The sequence below is a fragment of the Echinops telfairi genome, unplaced genomic scaffold (genome assembly GCF_000313985.2).
Source record: "Echinops telfairi isolate 266 unplaced genomic scaffold, ASM31398v2 ScPeMD7_4;HRSCAF=17, whole genome shotgun sequence".
Classification (NCBI taxonomy): domain Eukaryota; kingdom Metazoa; phylum Chordata; class Mammalia; order Afrosoricida; family Tenrecidae; genus Echinops; species Echinops telfairi.
Genome location: NW_022103900.1, coordinates 248,646 through 269,142, shown reverse-complemented (window position 1 = coordinate 269,142; position 20,497 = coordinate 248,646). Strand labels below are relative to the sequence as shown.

The 20,497-nt window shown below is 37.8% G+C and overlaps 1 protein-coding gene across 1 annotated transcript in view; it reads right to left on the bottom strand.

The window, feature by feature from the left end:
- Window positions 1-20,497, bottom strand: part of OLA1 (Obg like ATPase 1) — a 150,378-nt gene that overhangs the window by 49,434 nt on the left and 80,447 nt on the right. Inside the window, exon 5 of the mRNA XM_004703730.2 lies at window positions 15,595-15,770. Coding sequence (XP_004703787.1) covers window positions 15,595-15,770 — 176 coding nt within the window. The remainder of the gene's footprint in view (window positions 1-15,594; window positions 15,771-20,497) is intronic.

Below are 20,497 nucleotides of genomic sequence, written 5' to 3'. Positions count from 1 at the left end.
ATAAAAAGGTCCAGTTAACTAAATGCGGTTAACTTAAAACAAAACAAACAAACACACAAAAACACCAAAGAATACATGTATTACATACTTTTTTAAAGTTAGACTATAATAAAACATAAACAATACCTTAATCCTTGATGGACCTGAAATTACTTTAGGAGTTTCATAGTTATCATTAGCTAGAACTAGAGACGCAGATGTAGTAAACTGAACTGCTCTGATAAGTTTAGTGATCGCTCATTTTCAAAATAAATCAGAACATACCCAAATCCCCAGTCATTTGAACCTTTTGGTTAAACTACAGTGATGTGAGGTGATTAAATCCAGGGGGGTCATCGTAATGTCTAAGCGTGAGAATAAATCCTAGTCTACGACTTCCCAGGTCTGCGACCTCTTACTTCATTGACAAAATGCAGATGATGCTAATATCTACCTTCCTGGGGGCTGTGAAGAGCTGAGATAATATTCATAAAATGTTTAGCGCAGTTCTCGACAGGTTCCTGATAAACGGGAGTTATTGCCACGGTTATTATTGCTGCTGAAAGGTTAAATACCAGTAACGTCACAACGTGGCAGTAATTCTCTTGGGTGCTTTTTTTCTCTCTCAAACACATATACAAGGGGCTTCAAAAAGTTCATGGAAAAATGAAATGAAAAGATAATACAAGTTTTTCATGGAGTTTATGAAATCCTTTTATATATCTTCTGTAATCTGAACGGCGTTCATTATTGCTCTCCTTCAAATTTCTTATCAGTAGCACTGGCTTTTTTAGTGAAATATGCTTTTAGTTTTTATTAAGAACTAGTTTTTCCTAAACAACGACCATTTAGATGCAAAGAAATTTGATCCATTTTGCCTTAAATATATGCTCCTGCTTTGATTCTTAATAATGGCCTAAATTCAACTTTAGAAGTGCTCACTTTCTGCTAGGCATGTCATTACGATCGACACTGTTAACAGCAAGTTCTCATAGACTCAGACTCAGGGAGGTTGTGTGGCTTACTTCTTCTTTAGAGCTATTAAGTGTGGTAGAGCTGAGATCCAAATGCAGGTCCGAAGAAATTCAGTCTGATCACTCTGGCCTGTTTGCCTTCTTCCTCTCTTTCTAACAGCTATGTTTAGCCCACACATGCCTCAATTCTCATACTCATTCCAAGGTCATCAGAAAAATTCATATGCTTATTTTTATTAATTGAGCACATAAGGAATTGTCACTCCATACATCACAACAAATATAACATACTCTTTGCTCACAATAGCGTTAACAATCCAGTATATATATCCTTTCCTAGACTATGTACTAACATGCTTGATTTTGATACAGTTCCTACAACAGGGTTCCCTAACATCCTGAAAGTTAATGCAAGGTTCTATGTTTATGAGTCTTTGGGAGAATGAAGACACTTTATCTTCCAAAATGCTGTTCTAAGGGATCCATGATCCCAAAGTCTAAGAACTACGGCTCTCGAGTGAATAACTGTGTCAATACTCAGATGCCTCAACAAGAGCCACTTAAGTAAAGGTTCTAGGTTCATAGACACCCAGATCAGAGGGTCAGACACTGACTTCAACCTTGCTTCAGCCAGTCCCTGCATTCAAAGTTCATCAATCTGATCTGTGCTGCTAAAACGCTGACCCAATAGAACATACATTGAACAAAATTCCAGTCACAATCGTAACAAGACCTTTGGAGATATAACAGAATATGTTATTATTCTAAAAGAATGAATAAAAAAAAAGTTTTAAGAGAAAAATGTACATGTCTTAGAAAAATATGTAAATGTCTTTCCACATATTAAAATAAGTCATAAAACTTCAGTAATAGAACTGTAGATATGTATGTATGACATTAGCACCAGAAAAGTTATAGATTAGAAACACCCGAATAAACCTATTAAGACTTTAAGGGTAACAATAAAACATTTTCCATTCATCCAGAAGGGATACATCTGTATACACTTGCATGGGGAAATGGCCAAAATATATTGCTAAGTGAAAAACAGTAGGTTCATAACAATACAGTACAGTTGAGAATGTATATTTTGGAAAAAAAAATGCATATTTTGGTTTCAAATACATTTGGGTTCAAGTCCTGGCTCTGCCACTTTCTAGTTTTGGAATGCTAGGGAAGTTGCTCCGCCTCTCTGAGTCTGTTTCCATAAAATGGGGAAATAACATCAATTCAGCATCTAACAATAGTGAAAGTTAAATGAGAAAAGAGGTACAGAAGTAGAGGTTCAGACATATAATAAATACTGAGTTACTTATGGTAAAATGTACAATATAACATTTGTGACACTGGTATTTTATAATGCATATAAAACACACGTACTCACACGAGGAAGCTAGCAAGATATCAATGACACCAAATTGTTAATAATAAAATCTCCAGGTTATATTCTAGAGAGGCATTCCGTACTACCTTTTTAAAACAAAACTGTGATTTTAAAAAACAAACCATTTTTACAGTAGGAGAGAAAGAAAGATACAGCCATGAAGCGGGTGGGCGAAGGGAGGGGCCTTCATCTTTTCCCGCTCACCATCTGCAGCGCTCGACTGATGGCTAAGGGAACAGACCTGGCAGTTCCAGGTGACTCACTCTTGTTCTATATACTAATTACAGCTTCAGGCCTGATGTTCCCATCTAGCTACCCCGGCCACCCTAATGCCTGATGCGGACACCCAGAGGAGCTGACCTAAACGGTTTCTGTTTTGAGAGGTTTCTCCAGCTATTCTGTCAGACCAAAAAGATGGAAGCAAGGTCTCCAGCTACAGGTTCACCAATAAACCTTCAATCAACTCCTTTGCCTCAGAATACCTCTTTTAAATGCCTAAAACGGAAGGAAAAAAACGAATCTAGTACACACCTCCACTGTACTTTCCCAACTATGATCTTTCTCCATCATTCAGTGACAGAAGCTTACTGAGAAGAACTAAGCAATAAGGAAGAACCAGGATGACTTGTCGTAATGCTCTGCGCAGCTTTGTTGTATTTAGGCAAGGTCCCAAGAATTAAGACAGTAGGTTAATTCTAGCACTAACTGTGTGGATATAAATTGGAGTTGTGGGTTTCTGTTACAGGACTGCCTGAAGCTGGTAGTGAGAACGTTTTAGTAAGAGCAACTGTTCCTGGCCTCTGCCTGAGATGTTGGCGAGAGCTGAGAATGAGAATTCATTAAAGGGAAGAAAACACTTGTCCCTGATGTTTGAAAAGACATCTGACTGGATTTCCCTATGTTCAAGAAAGGAGAGAGGAAGAGAAGTTTCAGACCTGATTTTAATATAAGTGCTGCTAAATACAGAGGGTGATTAAAGATATCTTTAAATGTAGTATTAAACCAGGAATTATTTGACAGTCTTGGCAAAATACAAAAAGATATCCATGAAATAACACACAGCCATAAGGAGAACAGAGTCAAGATGGGGAAAAAGGGGAGGGCATGAAATGTCAAGAGAGTTCATGAACTACTCCCTAGCTCCATCTGGGTGGTAGTTAGAGGTGTATATATATTTATTGAACCGTATACTTTTGTGTTGTTACACAGTGTGTATGTTATATGTATACTTTAGCATAAACATTTTTCTCATCTGCCAAATAAGTCTAGTTGCTTATCATCTGCCAGAAGTTAATGTCTCCTGTTAAGGGTTTTATGTTCCTACTTCATGTCTCCAATTTGAACTTTTATTTTTCTGCTTTTCTTTTTTAAAAAGTCTTTCTTTAGTTCATTAACTCTCTCCTCCCTGGAGGACGGATAACAGAAAAGTGGGTGAAGGGAGATGTCGGACAGGGCAAGATATGACAAAATAATAATTTATAAATTATCAAGGGCTCATGAGGAAGGGGGGAGCAGGGAGGGAGGGGAAACATGAGGACCTAATGCGGGGGGCTTAAGAGGAGAGGAAATGTTTTGAGAATGATGAGGGCAATGAATGTACAAATGTGCTTTACACAATTGATGTATGTATGGATTGTGATAAGAGTTGTATGAGTCCCTAATAAAACGATTAAAAAATATATATATTTTTTCAAAAGATTAATTGGCATCTAATCCATATGCCATATAATCAACTGGTTTAACTATATTAAAAAGAGTTGTGTGTCTTTTGTTGTTAATGTAGTGAACAGATTACAGAATTAATCTTTAAATGTGAAGCCTACTTTGCATTCTAGGAACTTTAGTTATTATTTCTTTCTAGATTAAGGTTGGCAACATCTTGCTTAAGACTGTATTTATGTTAAGGAAGCAGACTTACCTGTGATTTTTCTTTCTTCCATTATAAAGCTTTGGTTGAAGTTTGAAATATTTTTTTTCTATTTCTGGGAGAGTGTGCATGAGATTGGTGCTATTTCTCCTTGAAACATACAGGAAAGTACTCTAGGCCAGGTGCTTTCTTCATAGTAAGGCTTTAAAATATGTTTCATTTCCTCAATAGACATAGAATAACGCCTATGTTTACATTTCTTTTGCATGAGTTTCATTACATTGTGTTAATGAATGCATCCATTTCACACTGTTTTCAACATTAGTGCTGTGCACGATTTATCAATGCTCTTTAGAGAAGAAGCAAACTCAGTTCCCAGAGTCGTCTCTGGCTCACTGTGGTCGCATGTGGGGCAGAGTACATCAAACTGTGCCTCAAGGTTTGGGGTTTTTTCAATGACTTAGGGTTAAAAAAAGAAGATATGACTGCCAGGGCTTCTTTTCGAGCTGACTTAAACCTTTCCGTTAGCAGCAGAGCTCATCAACCATGTGCCCCATCCAGGAACTCCACAGTCTCTAACCAACAATCCAAGCCACTGCCCTCAAGTCCATGCCCACGCAGAGGGGAACCTAGAGGAGAGAACCGAACGGCCTCTGTGGGTTTCTGAGACTGTGAATCTTTTCAGGAGTAGAAAACTTCATTTTCCCCCCACTGAACAGGCAGGTGGTTTCGAACTGCTGACCTTGTGGGATAAAAGCCCAGTAAGCCACCGGGGTTTCCTTTTCCATAGTATCTACTTCTTACCTACTAATGTCTACATTATGTGTAGTAACATTCCCTTTCTAATCCTAATGTTAGTTGTGTGCTTCTCTCTCCTTTTCATCAACAGTCTTGCTAGAATTTGTTAATTTTTACGGAGCCAACTTTTGGCCTTGTTGATCCTCCTTATTATATTTCTTTTTAATTCTGCCAATTCTTGTGCTCATATATTATTTCCTTATATCTACTTAGCCTGGGTTCTTTTAATTGTTATGGTTTTCTTCTGATGGATACTTTGAGATCATTAATGTTACCTACTCTTTTCAGATTTAGACATTTAAGGGCATTCATTTATGGAATTCAAGTATATACACCAGAAAAGGCTACATTAAATTTTAATGTCTTAGATTTTCATAATCATTCGGTGAAAAAAAACTTCCACCATGATCTTTCTTTGCAAGATGCTATCTTTTAAACAGGGCTGCTAACCAGTTTGAACCAGTTCAGTCATGCCCAATGAAGCAAAACTGGAACGGATAGGGCTTTTAAAATTGGGGTGATCTGAAATGCTAACCAGAATTCAAGTATATACATCAGAAAAAGCCACAATAAATTTTAATGTCTTAGATTTTCATAATCATTCGGTGAAAAAAAAACTTCCACCATGATTTTTCTTTGCAAGATGCTATCTTTTAAACAGGGCTGCTAACTAGTTTGAACTGGTTCAGTCATGCCCAATGAAGCAAAATTGGAGCGGATAGGGCTTTTAAAACTGGGGTGATCTGGAATGCTAACCAGAACGGGGAAACGTACAGGTCAAATACCTGGAATGGAGTTTCAAAAGAGTGTACACAGTGGGATCTCTCAGTGCATGAGACCATGTCACTGCCACGACTGTGAAGACTGATAACTACTTAACCAGTGAGGCTGACGGCCTCCTTTGAGCTGCACATCACTGCTTCCAATTCTGCTGGGAAAGAGATTGGTTGCCGTGTAACGTGTACACAGTCCTTTTCTTCTAAGAGGATGGTTAAGTTATTCCATAATCTTTCCCATTCCAGTTTACCTAAAATGTACAAATTCACATTTCTTCTAGTGTTACTTTGTTGGCGAGGATTAAACATGTCTTAACTGGTTTGAAGCACTGCTTTTAGAAATACACCACTTAGTTTCCACACATTTGGGGACTTTTCTAGTAATCCTTCCATGATCGGTTTGTCAATTTCAATTCCAAGTTGTGAGGACAGCATATTCTTTACATTTTCAATCATCTGAATTTGTTCATTTGCTTTCAGGCAAGCCATGTTGGTCAATTTTGGCAGACAGTCTCTTTGTAGCTGTGAAAAGGATGTGCATTCTGTACTTGTTGGATGCATTACTTTACTTATGTGTGTAAATTAGCTCAAGTATTTTGAGTTGTTTAAATTTTCTGTATCCTTATTGTAATTGTGTTAAGATATACCATGATTTTTTTCCCCCTTTTAGTTTGGTCAGTTACGTATTTTGAGATTACTAGAGACAAACAAACTTAAAGACAAATTTGAAACTATTTTATCTTCTTTAACGCCTTTGAATTCTACTTTTGATATAGTATGTTACATCAGGTTTTGTTTTTAGTTTTTGTGTGTTTGCACTACTTATAATTTTCTGTTCATTTCTCCTGTATCCTTATATTTACTTCTGTGAGTCATTCTAGCCAATTCCTGAACTCAATGGAGTCAGCACATGAGAAGTGAAGGGGCTGGAGACCCTAGTGCTCACAGCTGGCATTCAAATGTGCAAACATACTAAAACCCACTTAATTACATATTTTAAAATGGTGAACTTGATAGTATGTGAATTATACCTCAATGAAAAAGAAAAAAGAATGACCGATAGTGTAAGGTTTCTGAATAATTAAAGAGGTAATATCCAAAGAATCAGTGGGACAACGAGCCACAGGAAGGAGAAGTGAAGAGTTCTTAGCAGACTTAGGCTTGGCTGGTGTGAAACTGACAGCACTCCTAGATCTAATAGCACGTACTTATTTATAAAGCAGGAGACAAGGCCATTTGGTGGGGGGCAGGGATTGACAGAAGTCTGGAATAGTAAACTAATACGAGGTAGGGAAGGACTGAAGTAGCTGCAGCAGAGTCAAAGGGTAATTAGAAAAGCTGGAAGTTGGTAATAACGAGTTTATATGGATACTGACTCAACCAAATTAAACCGAACAAATGACCTCAGAAAACAACCAAAACTGAAACGGCACCCGTTTTAAGTGTGTATGAAAGAACAGATGTCCAGAGCTGCAGAACTATGCGTGCCCTGCCCCTTTACCTTGCGTCCTCACACACCCAGTTCATCCTAATAGCATCTTACTGTGAGGATCTTATTGTATAGACTTGTGTTAAGCCATTTTCCCAGCACATTTTTAATGCAGTTTTTGTGGTAAAATTAGGTGCCTCGGCTTATCCTGGAGTATACACGGTAACTTTGCCTAAAAGCTGTGCTCCGCCCACACAGATGTCATATCCAGGGAGTCAGCATCTCTGAGCTATTGGTCTAGCCTAGGGTCTAGTCTCACTGACTAGTAGCCCTCAACCAATGACTGATCCAAGTTAGTTGGTCATTACCACAATTTTCTTATTCTTCCAGTAGAAAAATGCCAGTGCATGTCCTACACTATTTTCACGGGATCTGTTCATTTAAACACTTTTTACTGGTTGCTTTCCTTTTGCTATCTCAATCTCTCAGTCCTTCCGGTGTGTCTCCTGAGATCACTTCTCAAGAAGTAGACTCCCAAATCGTTGACTCAAGGCCTGCATCTGAGGAAGCCCAACTTAAAATACAGTCTGGACTAAAAGGTAATGAATCTCAGGACTAATGGCCACATGAACCACAGCCTCCTTTAACCTGAGACCAAAAGAACTGGATGGTGTCAGGCTACCATTAAAGACGATTCTGAGCAAGACCACAACAGAAGTCCTGACTGCAATGGGTAAAAAAAAAGTAGCCAAAAAAATACTGGTCTTATTAGCTGGAAAACGATGACCCAAAGTCTATAATCCTGAGACAACCTTCTAAGCTGAAACTGAACACTTCCAGAAGCTACCTTGCAGCCAAATAAAACAGACAAAACTATAAAATAAACAACCTGAAGAACGTGCTCTTCAGAACAATCAACTATACAAGCCCAAAAGGGCAACATTTGCTCAAAATCAAGGACGAGATGACAGGGAGGGGCAGGGAATCCAAACGAATGGAAACCAGAAACCCAGGGAAGAAATATAGAGTGCTGACACACTGTGGGGGCTACAACTGATGTCATGGAACAAGCTGTATATAAACTACTGATTGAAAGTAAAATAATATACTAGGTAACTTTTCCTTAAAGCACAATAGAATACTCCATCCTTCAGTTTAAAAACAGGTAACAAACCCCATGTGTGTGTTTGTTTTTTCAATTCAAAATGACAGTCTTGAGAAAACACATAAGGAGTTGCTTTTCAACCTTTACTTCTACATGAAATTGTTATTTTTTCAACAATTACTAGTGGCAACAGTGGTTAAGGGATTGGCTGTTAACTGAAAGGCTGATGGTTCTAAGCCACTGGCCACTCTGCGGGAGGAAGATGTGCTAACTCTTCTGTATAGATGATTATTAGAAACTAATGGGACAGCCCTACTTTGCTCTATAAGGTTGCTATGAGTTGGAATCAATTCAGTGGCAACAGGATATATTACTTTTCAGGTAGGCAAAACTAATCTGTTTCAAGTTTAGACAGAAACTTCTAAAATCTTTTTCTAGCAGTGACTCTGAATTATAGTTTGATGAATACAGGCCAGAAGCATCAAAGCAAACAAATGTATTTGTTTTTGTGGGGCTTCAAAGAGTCCATGAGGAAGTATTACAGCTCTTTTAGAATTTAGCTATCAGGTTTATCTAGAAGATACCCTCCCACCCCTGGGAGAAACAAATATTTACAAAACATGGAACTTTATGAATGGAATTTTCCCATGAACATTTGGAAGCTCCCTCATATTTAACTCATGTTTTATTTGGGGACTATCAAAAGGAAATACTTTCCTTACGTATTTTTTCCTAAAAAAAATATTAAAACATTAATATACTGTCAGTAACAGAGGCCAAGAAGAGTTTTAAAACTATCCAAGCACTTTCCCACACTCACTTTGCTTTCTAGATATAACTACTATTAAAACATTATTAAGTGTATTTTTGGATAGCTTTATTTTCATGCTCTATAGCTTTATTTATAGATTTCATTATGTATGCCAAATTTTTACCTCTTTTCCTTTTTATTTTACTACAGATTTTCTCTGTGCCTCTTTTTGCTTATTACATTTTTTATTTTATTGTAGTAAAATATGTAATATAAAATTTATCATTTTAACCATTTTAAAATGTGAAATTCGGCAGCCTTAATTACTTACACAATGTTGTGCAACTAATCAAAACCAGACGTCGTGATGCACTTATGTGAAGGCTGTCATTTCTTACATTAACAAGATTATACCATTATCACTGTGTAGTCATAATGGAAAAGCATTACTTTTCATGTAACCAACTGCTACGCTTTTACTCTGCTATCTGACTATTGCTGGTGATCACTACTTTTCATAATGATGGTGTATGCAGTCCAGGGCAACCCCCTCTCTGAAGACAACAACCAAATCCACAGCCAGCGAGTCAAGTGGACTCACAGTGATCTCACAGAACAGGGTAGAACTGTCCCTGTAAGTTTCCAAGACTATAACTCTTTACAGGAATAGAAAGCCTCCTCTTTCTCAAGAAGAGCATTGGTGGTTTTGAACAGCACGCCTGTGGTTAACAGCCCAGTGCATAAGCACCATGCCACCAGAGCTCCTCAAAACAAATCAGATATAGAAAATATTGCCCAAATAGCTACAAGGACCTGCTATGAAGCACTTGCCAGACTATGAAGAGGGTGGGAGTGGAGACTGAGTGGCTGGCTGACCTAGCCATATTCATCTCCCACCCCCACCCCCACACAAAGTTCTGGGTAAGTTTCTGACCTGAATGTGAAAATTAAAATAATACAGCTTTTAGAAAACAAAATAGATCATTTTGATGACATTGATGTAGGAAAGATTTCTTAAGCAAATCATGAAAAAGCACATCAAAATTAAGACCAGTTTATCAAAAGACAGTATAAAAAGAACAACAACAACAACAAAAAACCATGGAAGACATTTGCAATCAATTTACAACAAATAACTAGCATCCAAAATGAATAAATAACTTTCACACATTAATAAGAAAAAGGCTTTAATAGAAAAATGAACAAGAGAATAGCAAAGATGAGACATACAATTTTCCTAAATGCTAGTTCCTAAATGCTTCACCATGACCACCACCACCACCTATCATGATCCCAATTCTACCTTACAAATCTGGCTAGACCAGAGGATGTACACTGGTACAGATAGGAACTGGAAACACAGGGAATCCAGGGCAGATGATCCCTTCAGGGCCAGTGGTGAGAGAGGCGATACCAGGAGGGTGGATGGTGGGTAGGGTGGAAAGGGGGAACCGATTACAAGGATCTACATATAACCTCCTCCTTGGGGGATGGATAACAGAAAAGTGGGTGAAGGGAGACATGGGACAGTGTAAGATATGACAAAATAATACTTTATATATTATCAAGGGTTCATGAGGGAGGGGGGAGCGAGGGGGGAGGGAAAAAATGAGGAGCTGATGCCAAGGGCGTAAGTGGAGAGCAAATGTTTTGAGAATGATGAGGGCAACGAATGTACAAATGTGTTTTACACAACTGATGTATGTATGGATTGTGATAAGAGTTGTATGATCCCCCAATAAAATGATTTAAAAAAAAATAATAATGATGGCAACAAATGTACAAATGTGCTTGACACAATGATGGATGGATGGATTGTGATAAGAGTTGTATGAGCCCCCAATAAAATGATTGAAAAAAGAAAAAAAGAAAAAAGAACAAGAGAAAGCAAATATCCACCAAAAAAAGGAAACTTCAAAGGGCCAATAAGTATATACTTTACAAGCTTATGAATAGTTAGGCAACTTCAAATTAAATAACCAGATATCACCATAAAATGTCCAACCATATATCAAAATGTAAACTTTTTTTCCCCCAACACTGACAATACACTGGCCTAAGTTCTCATACACTAGAAAAATAGTGATGTTGCCTGGTACAGTTTAAAAAACTAAAACCAAACTCACTGCCATCAAGTCTATACCAACTCATAGTGACCCAATAGGTCATGGTAGAACTACCCCTATGAGTTTCCAAGACTGTAACTCTTTACAGTATAAAGTCCCATTTTTCTCCCCAAAGTTTAAAATATATTATTGCATTTCTAAAGAAATGCCCTGGACTACCTTTATGTTTGGGGCAACGGTGGCTCATTGGTTCCTGACCAATGCTCATCCACAGCTAACTGTCAGAGCTGCCACGATGAGTAACAGGTTTGAGCCAAGCTTCCAGCATAAATTAGATTAGTTAGAAAGGTCTGATGGTCTATTTCTGAAAAACAGTCAATAAAATGGCTACGGATCACAATGTCCCTGTCCACAACCAAGCACCCTTTTGTTCTGTTATACATGGAATCGCCTCGCGTCAGGGCAGCTAACTCCAGTCAACTCCTCTACCACCCTATGTACACCAGAATGTCCCCGCCCCGAACCCTAAATATTTTTTAGCAGCATTGTTTTTAATTGCAAAAAAAAAAATGGAGGGCTGATGGGAGAGGGTTAAAATGTCCATCCATAGAAGATATTTCAAATGTGGTGCATCTCTTCAATAAAATATTTAAGAGCAAGAAAAGTTCATTAAAAGGTCCTCTGAACACAGATAAAGTATACAGTTATGTAAAAAAAATACAACCCACAAATACAGTAAGGCCCAGGGTTATAAACATCTGGCCGAGGAACAACTCCTAAAGTCCTTTACACTTATGCAAATTTGTGTAAATTTGTGCCACTTTGAAACTGGCAATAAATACTTCATTACAATCGCCTTCATTTGCTATATGTACAACGTTTAAATTATTGAAAAGGCTTCAAGTTTTTTTCTTGCACTAACCCACTGCCATCAAGTCTATTGAGACTAATGGCAACCCTATAAGACCAAGCAGATGATATTCCCTGGGGTTTCTGAAGCTAAACATCTTACAGGAGCCAGAAGCTTCGTCTTTCTCCCTTTGAGAAGCTGGCGGATTCAAGCTACTGACTTTGCAATCAGCAGCCCAGAGGCATGACCAACTATGGCACTGCGGCTCCTCTCCTTGGCTTAAACCCACCCCTTGCCACGAGTCCCTTTCAACCCAAAGTGGCCCTCTCTAGGGTTCCCGAGCCGATCACTGTGACAGGAGTGGGCTGTTTCATCTCCCACCTGCGGAGCAGCTGTTGGTTTTGAACCCCTGACCTTGTGGTTAGCAGTCCAGCACTTATCCAAGAGAGTCACCAAGTAAGGCTAAATAGGAACCATATTCACCTGTTCTGTCTTAAAAACACATTTTCATGCATAATCCAGTACTATCTAAAGTTCTAAATCAGGATAAATAAATCCATACTGTTTAGGGGCACATACAACTGGTTGTTTACTTAAAGTCAGGATACTTTTACTATAAAAGTCAGAATAGTGGCTAGGATAGAGGGATTTCGGATTGGTAAGGGATGGGAAAAATTTGGGGTGCTGCTAATATCTATTTTCTTGCCATGTGAGGGAGTTTATTAGTGTTTGTTTATAACCATTTGTTAAAACACACATAGAAGACTAATATAATTTTAATTGTCAATTTTTAAAACGGATATCTAAAAGAAAAAAAGACTCAAACTGATCTGGTTGAAAAATGGGTGTACAATGTACTGAGTAAAATCTTAATCAGTAATAAATAAACAAATAATAAAATCTTAATCATTATATAAGACCTCTTGAAATCTGAGCTTCTTTAGTACTAAAAGTGGGGAAAATAATGTATTTCCAGTCACTACAAGGTTCAAGTAAGATAACAATAAAATTGCTAACAGTGCCTGGTTCAATAAAGATAAGGTATACTTTAAAATATAGTATTTTTTTAAAGCTGAGAGACACTGATCTATAAATAGTTTATTCTGAAGCAGCTGAACCGAATATGAGGGAAAGTAAAGATGGAATAGTGATACTTTTGGGAAATGAGGAAAACAAGGCCGAGATGCTTCCTCTATCCACGCTAAGGAGCTTGGCACTGAAGGGGGCAATGGCTGGGGAGGAAGTGTTTAGATTTCTCTGTCAAGTCCAGAGGCACACTATGACCTCACACCTTGTAAAGGAGTTTGCGGGAAATGACGAGAAATAAGAAACTGTTCAACAGTGTGGTAGATATATAATCATTTGTCAATTTCAGGATTAAGATTGTAGGGGTGGAGTCTAGCTTGTCAATCGGATCATGCAAGTGTGGGCATGGCCTTCTGAAAATTCTGGGAAATCCGGTACTTTTCCTTGGAGGCGAAAGATAATTCTCTCTGTCACTCCCTGGGAGACATTGCAGCTAACAAGACACATGGAACTACCCGAATGCCCTGAGCCAGACAAGCCACATCGATGCAACCAGACCTCTGGACCCGGAGAAGCCAGAGAGACCCCTGCCAGTGCTGAGATGCTTACAGTGCCCCTGGACCCAAAGACTTTCTACCCACTGGCTTGTGATCTTCCTGAATTTGGTTTCATTGCATGTGTTTTGTGAGTCTGAAGTGGACTTTATAGATTGGTATCGGACATATGGGGTAATAACAGACTTATGGCCATGGACTGGTCTGGGTTGGGATGTTTTCTCAATGTTCAATTGCTCTTGCATATAAATCTCTTTCTTTGACACATATGCATGTTTATGAATTTTTTTCTCTAGTCTACCTGGACTAACACAAATAGTAAGTAATGGTGTTCAACATTCAGGTTTTCTTTCTTTCTTTTTAATTCAGGTTTTCTTTGAGGGGATAAGCCAGGAAATGGTTTAACGACGAGAATCTCAAGAGTCCGAGAGCCCTTTCGCCAAGTAAATTTTAACAAGATCAATATGTTCATTTTTATGGCAGCTGTTGTTTCTGAAAGACTTATAGCTGCCAACCATGTCTCAAGTAACTAAGGGCAACTGCATCAAGATTCATTCTAATCAGTAACCTCGATGTTCCATGTAAACTACTTTCAATCCCAACATCTCTTCCTCATCAGTTCATTTCTTCCTGTTCAAAGAATAATTGTTTTCACACCCACATATTTAATGTAAACCCTTTCTCTTAAGTCTTAAACAATCTCAAACAAATCTCTTTCTCTTCCTCACTCCATTTGAGTAGGAAATAACCATGATGTTGAGGGATGTGATTCTCCTTGTTGAGAATATCAGAGATACTGCTAACACAACATGAGTCTTTCTGTTTTAAGTCCAGGGCACTAACAACCATGCCTTATTGAGAGAGAGTGTGCCTAAGTTTAAGGGTTGATTCTATAATGGATTTCCCCTTTAAAGAAAGAGGAGTTTCTCGCTCAGTAGTGAGTCTTTCAAATTTATTAAATATAAAGGAAGTCAGAAAATTAAATATAAATACAAGAATTAAAAATAAATGTGGGGAGAAAAACTAACCAATCATGCCTATATAATAAAACCTTCATGAACTTCCTGGTTGGTTAAAAACATCAATACTTGGGAGGGTGATGTGTGCCCTTTTTGGAATATGGAGCTCTGTGCCAGGGGCACTCCCAGCCCTCATCTCATCCTACATATATCTTCCTGGTACCTTACCAAAACATTACATTAAAACTGTAATGAGGGGTGGAGTGGGGGTGGGAATGAGGGAGAGGAGATGAAACGGGAGGGTAAAAAGGAGGGGGGGGAGTTCTTATGCCAAAGGAATATAAGAAGCAAAATAGTATGGAAGATTTTGATAAGTGAGACAATGTCCACAGGGCTTCAGAAAGTTCATGAGATAATGTCATAGAAAGATAATGGAATTTTCCTACAAATTTTCCAAAGCCCCCTCATGTAGTGAAGGCACTGCTTTATTTTTAAATATGAAATAGAATTTGATGATATATAAATTAAAAGCTTCCAAATGGACTTTCCAATATTACCATGTCGCTAGTAACTATTCACCGATGATGTGACAGAAAACATGCCAACCTAGGACAATGATGTGTTTTCACTCCCTAAGAGAGTAAAATCACCAGCCTACTCTGTATTCCTCTAGTCACACCGACGTCCACAGAGACCAGGCCCTCGTTTGCTAACTTCTTCCAATCTGGGGAACGTGTACTGCCAGTCACTACTCTGAATCTGACAAGCATTATTTTTTTTAAGGCCAAAAACCTGCCTAATTTTAACATTAAATCTTAAGGATCTACCTGGTAACCATACAAAACGCTCAGTGTTACAGGTAAATATGACTTGCTTGGAACACCTTAAGTACCTTTCACCACAACACTTGGTTGCCTGCGCCCAACTCAGTTGTTTAACAATTGTTTTAAACATAAAGGAACTCTGGGATTCTGAAAGTCCATAAAGATATTAGCTCCTCTATGTGCTTTATTTAAAAAACAGTTTTTAATGAACATGAAGTTGGATATGTAAAGATGCTGTAAATGTTTACTTACATATTCAGGTTTTAGTTTTTTATCTCCTCCTCTCACAGCCACCTTTTCTAGTTTATCTATAATGGGCCCAAACATCTCCTCATCTTTGAGCTGAAGCTCTTCATGAATGATTTCTATATCTCGAACAGGATCCACACTTCCTTCAACATGCGTGATATCATCATCTTCGAAAGCACCTAAAAATGAATTAAAGGGAAGGACTTCAATAAACAGGCAATGTGTAGGGTCATTATAATTAGAATGAGTACTGAGAAAGATTCCTAAAAGGTTAAGAAATAACCAGTCAATAAATTATCATCAGTTCTATGTGTGTTGGGTACAGTATCCCCACCTCCATCCCTCACCCCCAATTACAATATTTAGAGCACAAAGATTCAAGTCTCAACATTTTGAAAATTGAATCAAATAAAAAGAACTGTGGTCTCTACAAAAAGAAAATGCTCTAGAACAACTGGCATTTCCAAGTTTGGTCATTAAAAGCTATTGAAATCCAGGCAGGAGAGTCTGAACTTCTGAGCTGCACTACTAGGGTTTCCAAGGGAAACCAGATTTGGGGGGGGAGGGGGACGGGAAGAAGGCCTGAAATCATCTGGCAGACCTCTTCCCTGCTTCAATCTACTTTATCACTGTGGTTCTGACGGTGATTAGATAATGAACCACTCAGACACACAATTTACACAGCAGCTAATTTCGTCAGCCTGATTTGAGGGTATGGTTTTTAGGGGGCTATCAAAGAAGCAGATGAAGGTGCATTTGTCATATATGAGTGACAACCATTCACACTATCTGAACAAAATGCTGCTGGCCCTTATTAGAAACACATGCTATTATCACATATTTAAAGTGCAGTTGAAGCCATAATTTCAAATTGCCAACTGGAAACATAAGGGTAAAACAACCAGATATTACTGAAGCATGTGTACTGACTTTATGCCCTTTTGAAGACATAATGTGGCAACATAATTCAACTGGGTTTTATTCAAATTAGGAGCTAAAGAACAGTTATCACAAAAATGAACAAATACAGAAAATATAAGTAGAAGGCAATGCTATGCCCATAAAATAATGAGCTCATTTATGAACAAATTAAATAAGTATAAGCCTTTATATATTGCAAATTAATTTCATTAAAATTACAAATTAGATTATACTCCCAAAATGAGAGGTTTCCATCATAAAGTATCAAGTCCTTTAGAAGGCGCTATCAGGGAAATCATGAAAGATCGTTCATTCGATTGGGTTTAGTAAAAGAAACAACGAAAATCGCCCATTCCTAGATACCAAAGATCAACATATTCTCATTACTGGCTAGAAATAATTTTTAATATAATTCCCATAGTTAAAAACAAGTTGTATATTTCTTGAAGTGGAAAATAATAAAAATGATGAGTCTATGACTGTAGTTAAAATATGTCATTAAAGTAATATTTAAGTTTTTTGGCATAGAACTAATACATACATACATACATAATGTCAGATTCATATGAACAAAACTGACAAGAAATAGGGAGGTAACTTTCACTAATAAACACAGTAGACAGTGAGTAGTCTAGGTAGAAGTTTTGAGTCTTTGAAAAGTACCAAAAAAGTCTACCTGGATGCCCAGCATTATGAGGGGTCTTCCAAAAGTTCACGGAAAAAAGAAAGCCAAAGATAATGGAATTTTCCCACAAACTTTGCCCCCTCATATTTACTTGTCATAATTTGAATCTTCTTACACAAATGGTACAATAGAATAAAACATAAATAAAAATGAGCTTTCTAGCAGCCAACACCAAAAAAAGAAAAAAGAAAAGAAACAAGCAAACAACATGTCAGTAATAAAATAATGAAGTTCTTTCTGAAACAATCTTATATGGTGGTCTTTCTGGGAGGCCTAACGGGAACTTACAGAAGTACTGTTCTCAGAAACATCCCTACAGCAAATGTGTCGTGGTTACTGGGTGCCATCGCTTCAGTTCTGACTCACACCTACCCCATAGGGTTCAGAAGCTATAGGCTCTTCATGGGAGCAAACTGTCAGGTCTTTTCTCTCACATAGCCGCCGAGTGGTGCTTAAAAATGAACCTAGACGTTAGCAGGGAGTGTTTAACCACTGCATCATCAGAGTCTGCAAGCAAATACATTCGCAAGTTTTAAATGGCAATTTCTCAAAACTGCTGATGTCCACCAATTCCAATTCATGGCAACCACGAATGCTGCAGAGTAGAACTGCCCTTTGGGGATTTCTTGCTGTTATCACAAAGCCAGATTACCAGCTCTTTTTCCCATGGAGCCAGTGGTGGGTTCAAATTGCCAAACTTTAATAACCGAGTGCAAACCACTTATGCCACCCAGTGGATAATAGAGAGGTTCTTACTATACTGATTCCTTGCTTATTGACTATCTCATCCCACATTTTAGACTCCTGACAAAAGTAAAACATCGACTACCTAACTGTTTTCTGCATTAACGACGTACATGTGACAATAATTACAGATGCTGAGACTGTGATGGTCAAGGTTATGTAACTACTTTGCTGGTCCATGATTCTCAGTGGTTCAGCAGACAAATGATGATGTCATTGACAGTTACACAATAAGGTAGCCATCATCCACCCTCTATTTTCCCATAACGCCAGTGTTCACATGATGGCCTGATCTTTGTAACCTAACCAGGCTGATAATCGAGGAGTGGGCATAATTGCACTTCTTCGGGATCTAAAGAAAACAAAATTTTCTGATGATGTGAACTAGTCTCAAAAGATTATCTACATTAAAGGAGAAAGGGGTCACTTGTATGTCTTAAAACTTTTAAATTATTCCCTGGCATGAACCTTGCCTAATGTCTTAACACAGATTGGCAGGCAAGGAAAGGAGTTATGACTATATGTATCATAACTAATCCAACTTCCAAATTATTAGAAATCAACATCCATATTGTCTGTCATATTGTGGGAACTGCGTGTTGGTATAATGTTAGAAACTATGCCACTGGTATTTCAAACATGAACAAGAACATCAATAGTTGACAAGGTTCAGCTAAAGGCTAAAGACTAAGAAGAAAGGCTAAAGGGTAACTATGGATCACACTAAAATACTGTCTAAAAAAAAAAAATACTGTCTAACAGAGTGCTGGAAAATAAGACCCATAGTCTGAAAGGTATTCAAAATACACAATGGCCACAACAATGAACTTGAGCCATCAAGAAGATGTGGGACTAGGCAAAATTTCATTCTGCTATCCATGGGGTCACTTGGAGTCCAAGTCAACTTACTGGCAACTATCAACAGCAATAAGAAACAAAACAAAACAAAACAAACAAACAAAAAAGAAACAATTCAAACCATACCGTATAGATTCTGGATAACAGTGTTGTTCCCAAGCCACAAGGTTATATACCCTAACTTATAAACGGTTATTATTATATTCATTTGTAGGATGACATCAAGAACATCATTCATGTAGAAAGCAAAGGTCATTAAAAAGGCAGGAAATAAAAGAACTTGCATGGCAGAAGAGACACTGAAATTTACTCTTAAGTAACTAAGGCAAATGGAAGAAATGATGACATCAAAGAGCTGAATAGAAATTTTCAGAAGGCAGCTTAAGAAGACAAAGTAAAAAGTATTATAATACAATGTGCAAAGACCTAGAGTTAGAATACCAAAATAGGAAGAACATGCGAAATATACAATAAACTGAAAGAAATGAAGAAAAAATTCAAGCCTCAAGCTGTAATATTGAAGGAAGCATCATAATAAGATGGTGAGAAAACAACAGAGGCACTGTATCAAAAAGAACTAGTCAACATTCAACCATTCAAGAGGCAGTATACAATCAAGAACCAATGGTACCGAAGGAAGGTCAAGCTGCACTGAAGGTATTAGTAAAAAACAAGGCTCTGGGAATTGACAGAATACCAACTGAAATGTTTTTAACAACCCGGTAGCACTTAAACTCATCTATGACAAGAAATCTGGAAGACAGCTACATGGTCACCTGACTGGAAGAGATTAATATTTGTCAGCATTATAAAGAAAGGTGACCTAACAGAATGTGGAAATTATACAACAATATCACTAATTCACATGCAAGTAAAATTTTGCTGAAGATCATCCAACAATGGTTATATCAGTACATTGACAAAGAGTGGCTAGTAGCTTAGCTGGATTCAGAAGAGGATGTGAAACAAGGGATATCTTATTGATGATGTCAAGTGAATTGAATAAGGAAGACCAAAGAAGAATCAATGGATTTGAATTATGGTACAGGAGAAGAATCTTCAAAGTCCCATGAATTTCCAGAAGAACAAACAAGTCTGTCTTGGAAGTTCAGTCAGAATGCTCCTTAGAAACAGGGATGGCAAGATTTTGCCTCACATACTTTGGACATGTTATCAGGAGAGACCAGTCCCTGGAAAAGAACATCATGCTTGGTAGAAGGGCAGTGAAAAAGACGACCTTCAACAAGCTGGACTGACAAAGTGGCTGCAAAAATGGGTTCAAATGTAACATTTGTGAGGATGGCGTAGAACCTGGCTGTGTTTTATTCTGGTGTGGATCACTATGGGGTCATTATGAAAGTTTATTTCAATTTCACACACTAAAACAGTGTTTTCCAAAGAGAGATCACTGCACTGTTAAAGTGCATGACTTTAGGCATCTTAAAAACAAAACAAAACACTGAATTACGTACATTCAATCACTTTTTGAGAAAGTTGTTCCTGTTTCAATTCTTTCAGTCGCTCTGTTTACGTCAAGGAGAAAGTCTCAGTTTGACACTGTTGACCTTTAATCTCTAACAAGTACTAATCTTTTTATGAGTTGAGCAGGCGCAGGCACAAGAGCTTCTGAATATGAAAATATTTAATACAACCGTAGTTTTGTATTTATTCTCATTACCTTCTTTAATTTTGGCAAGT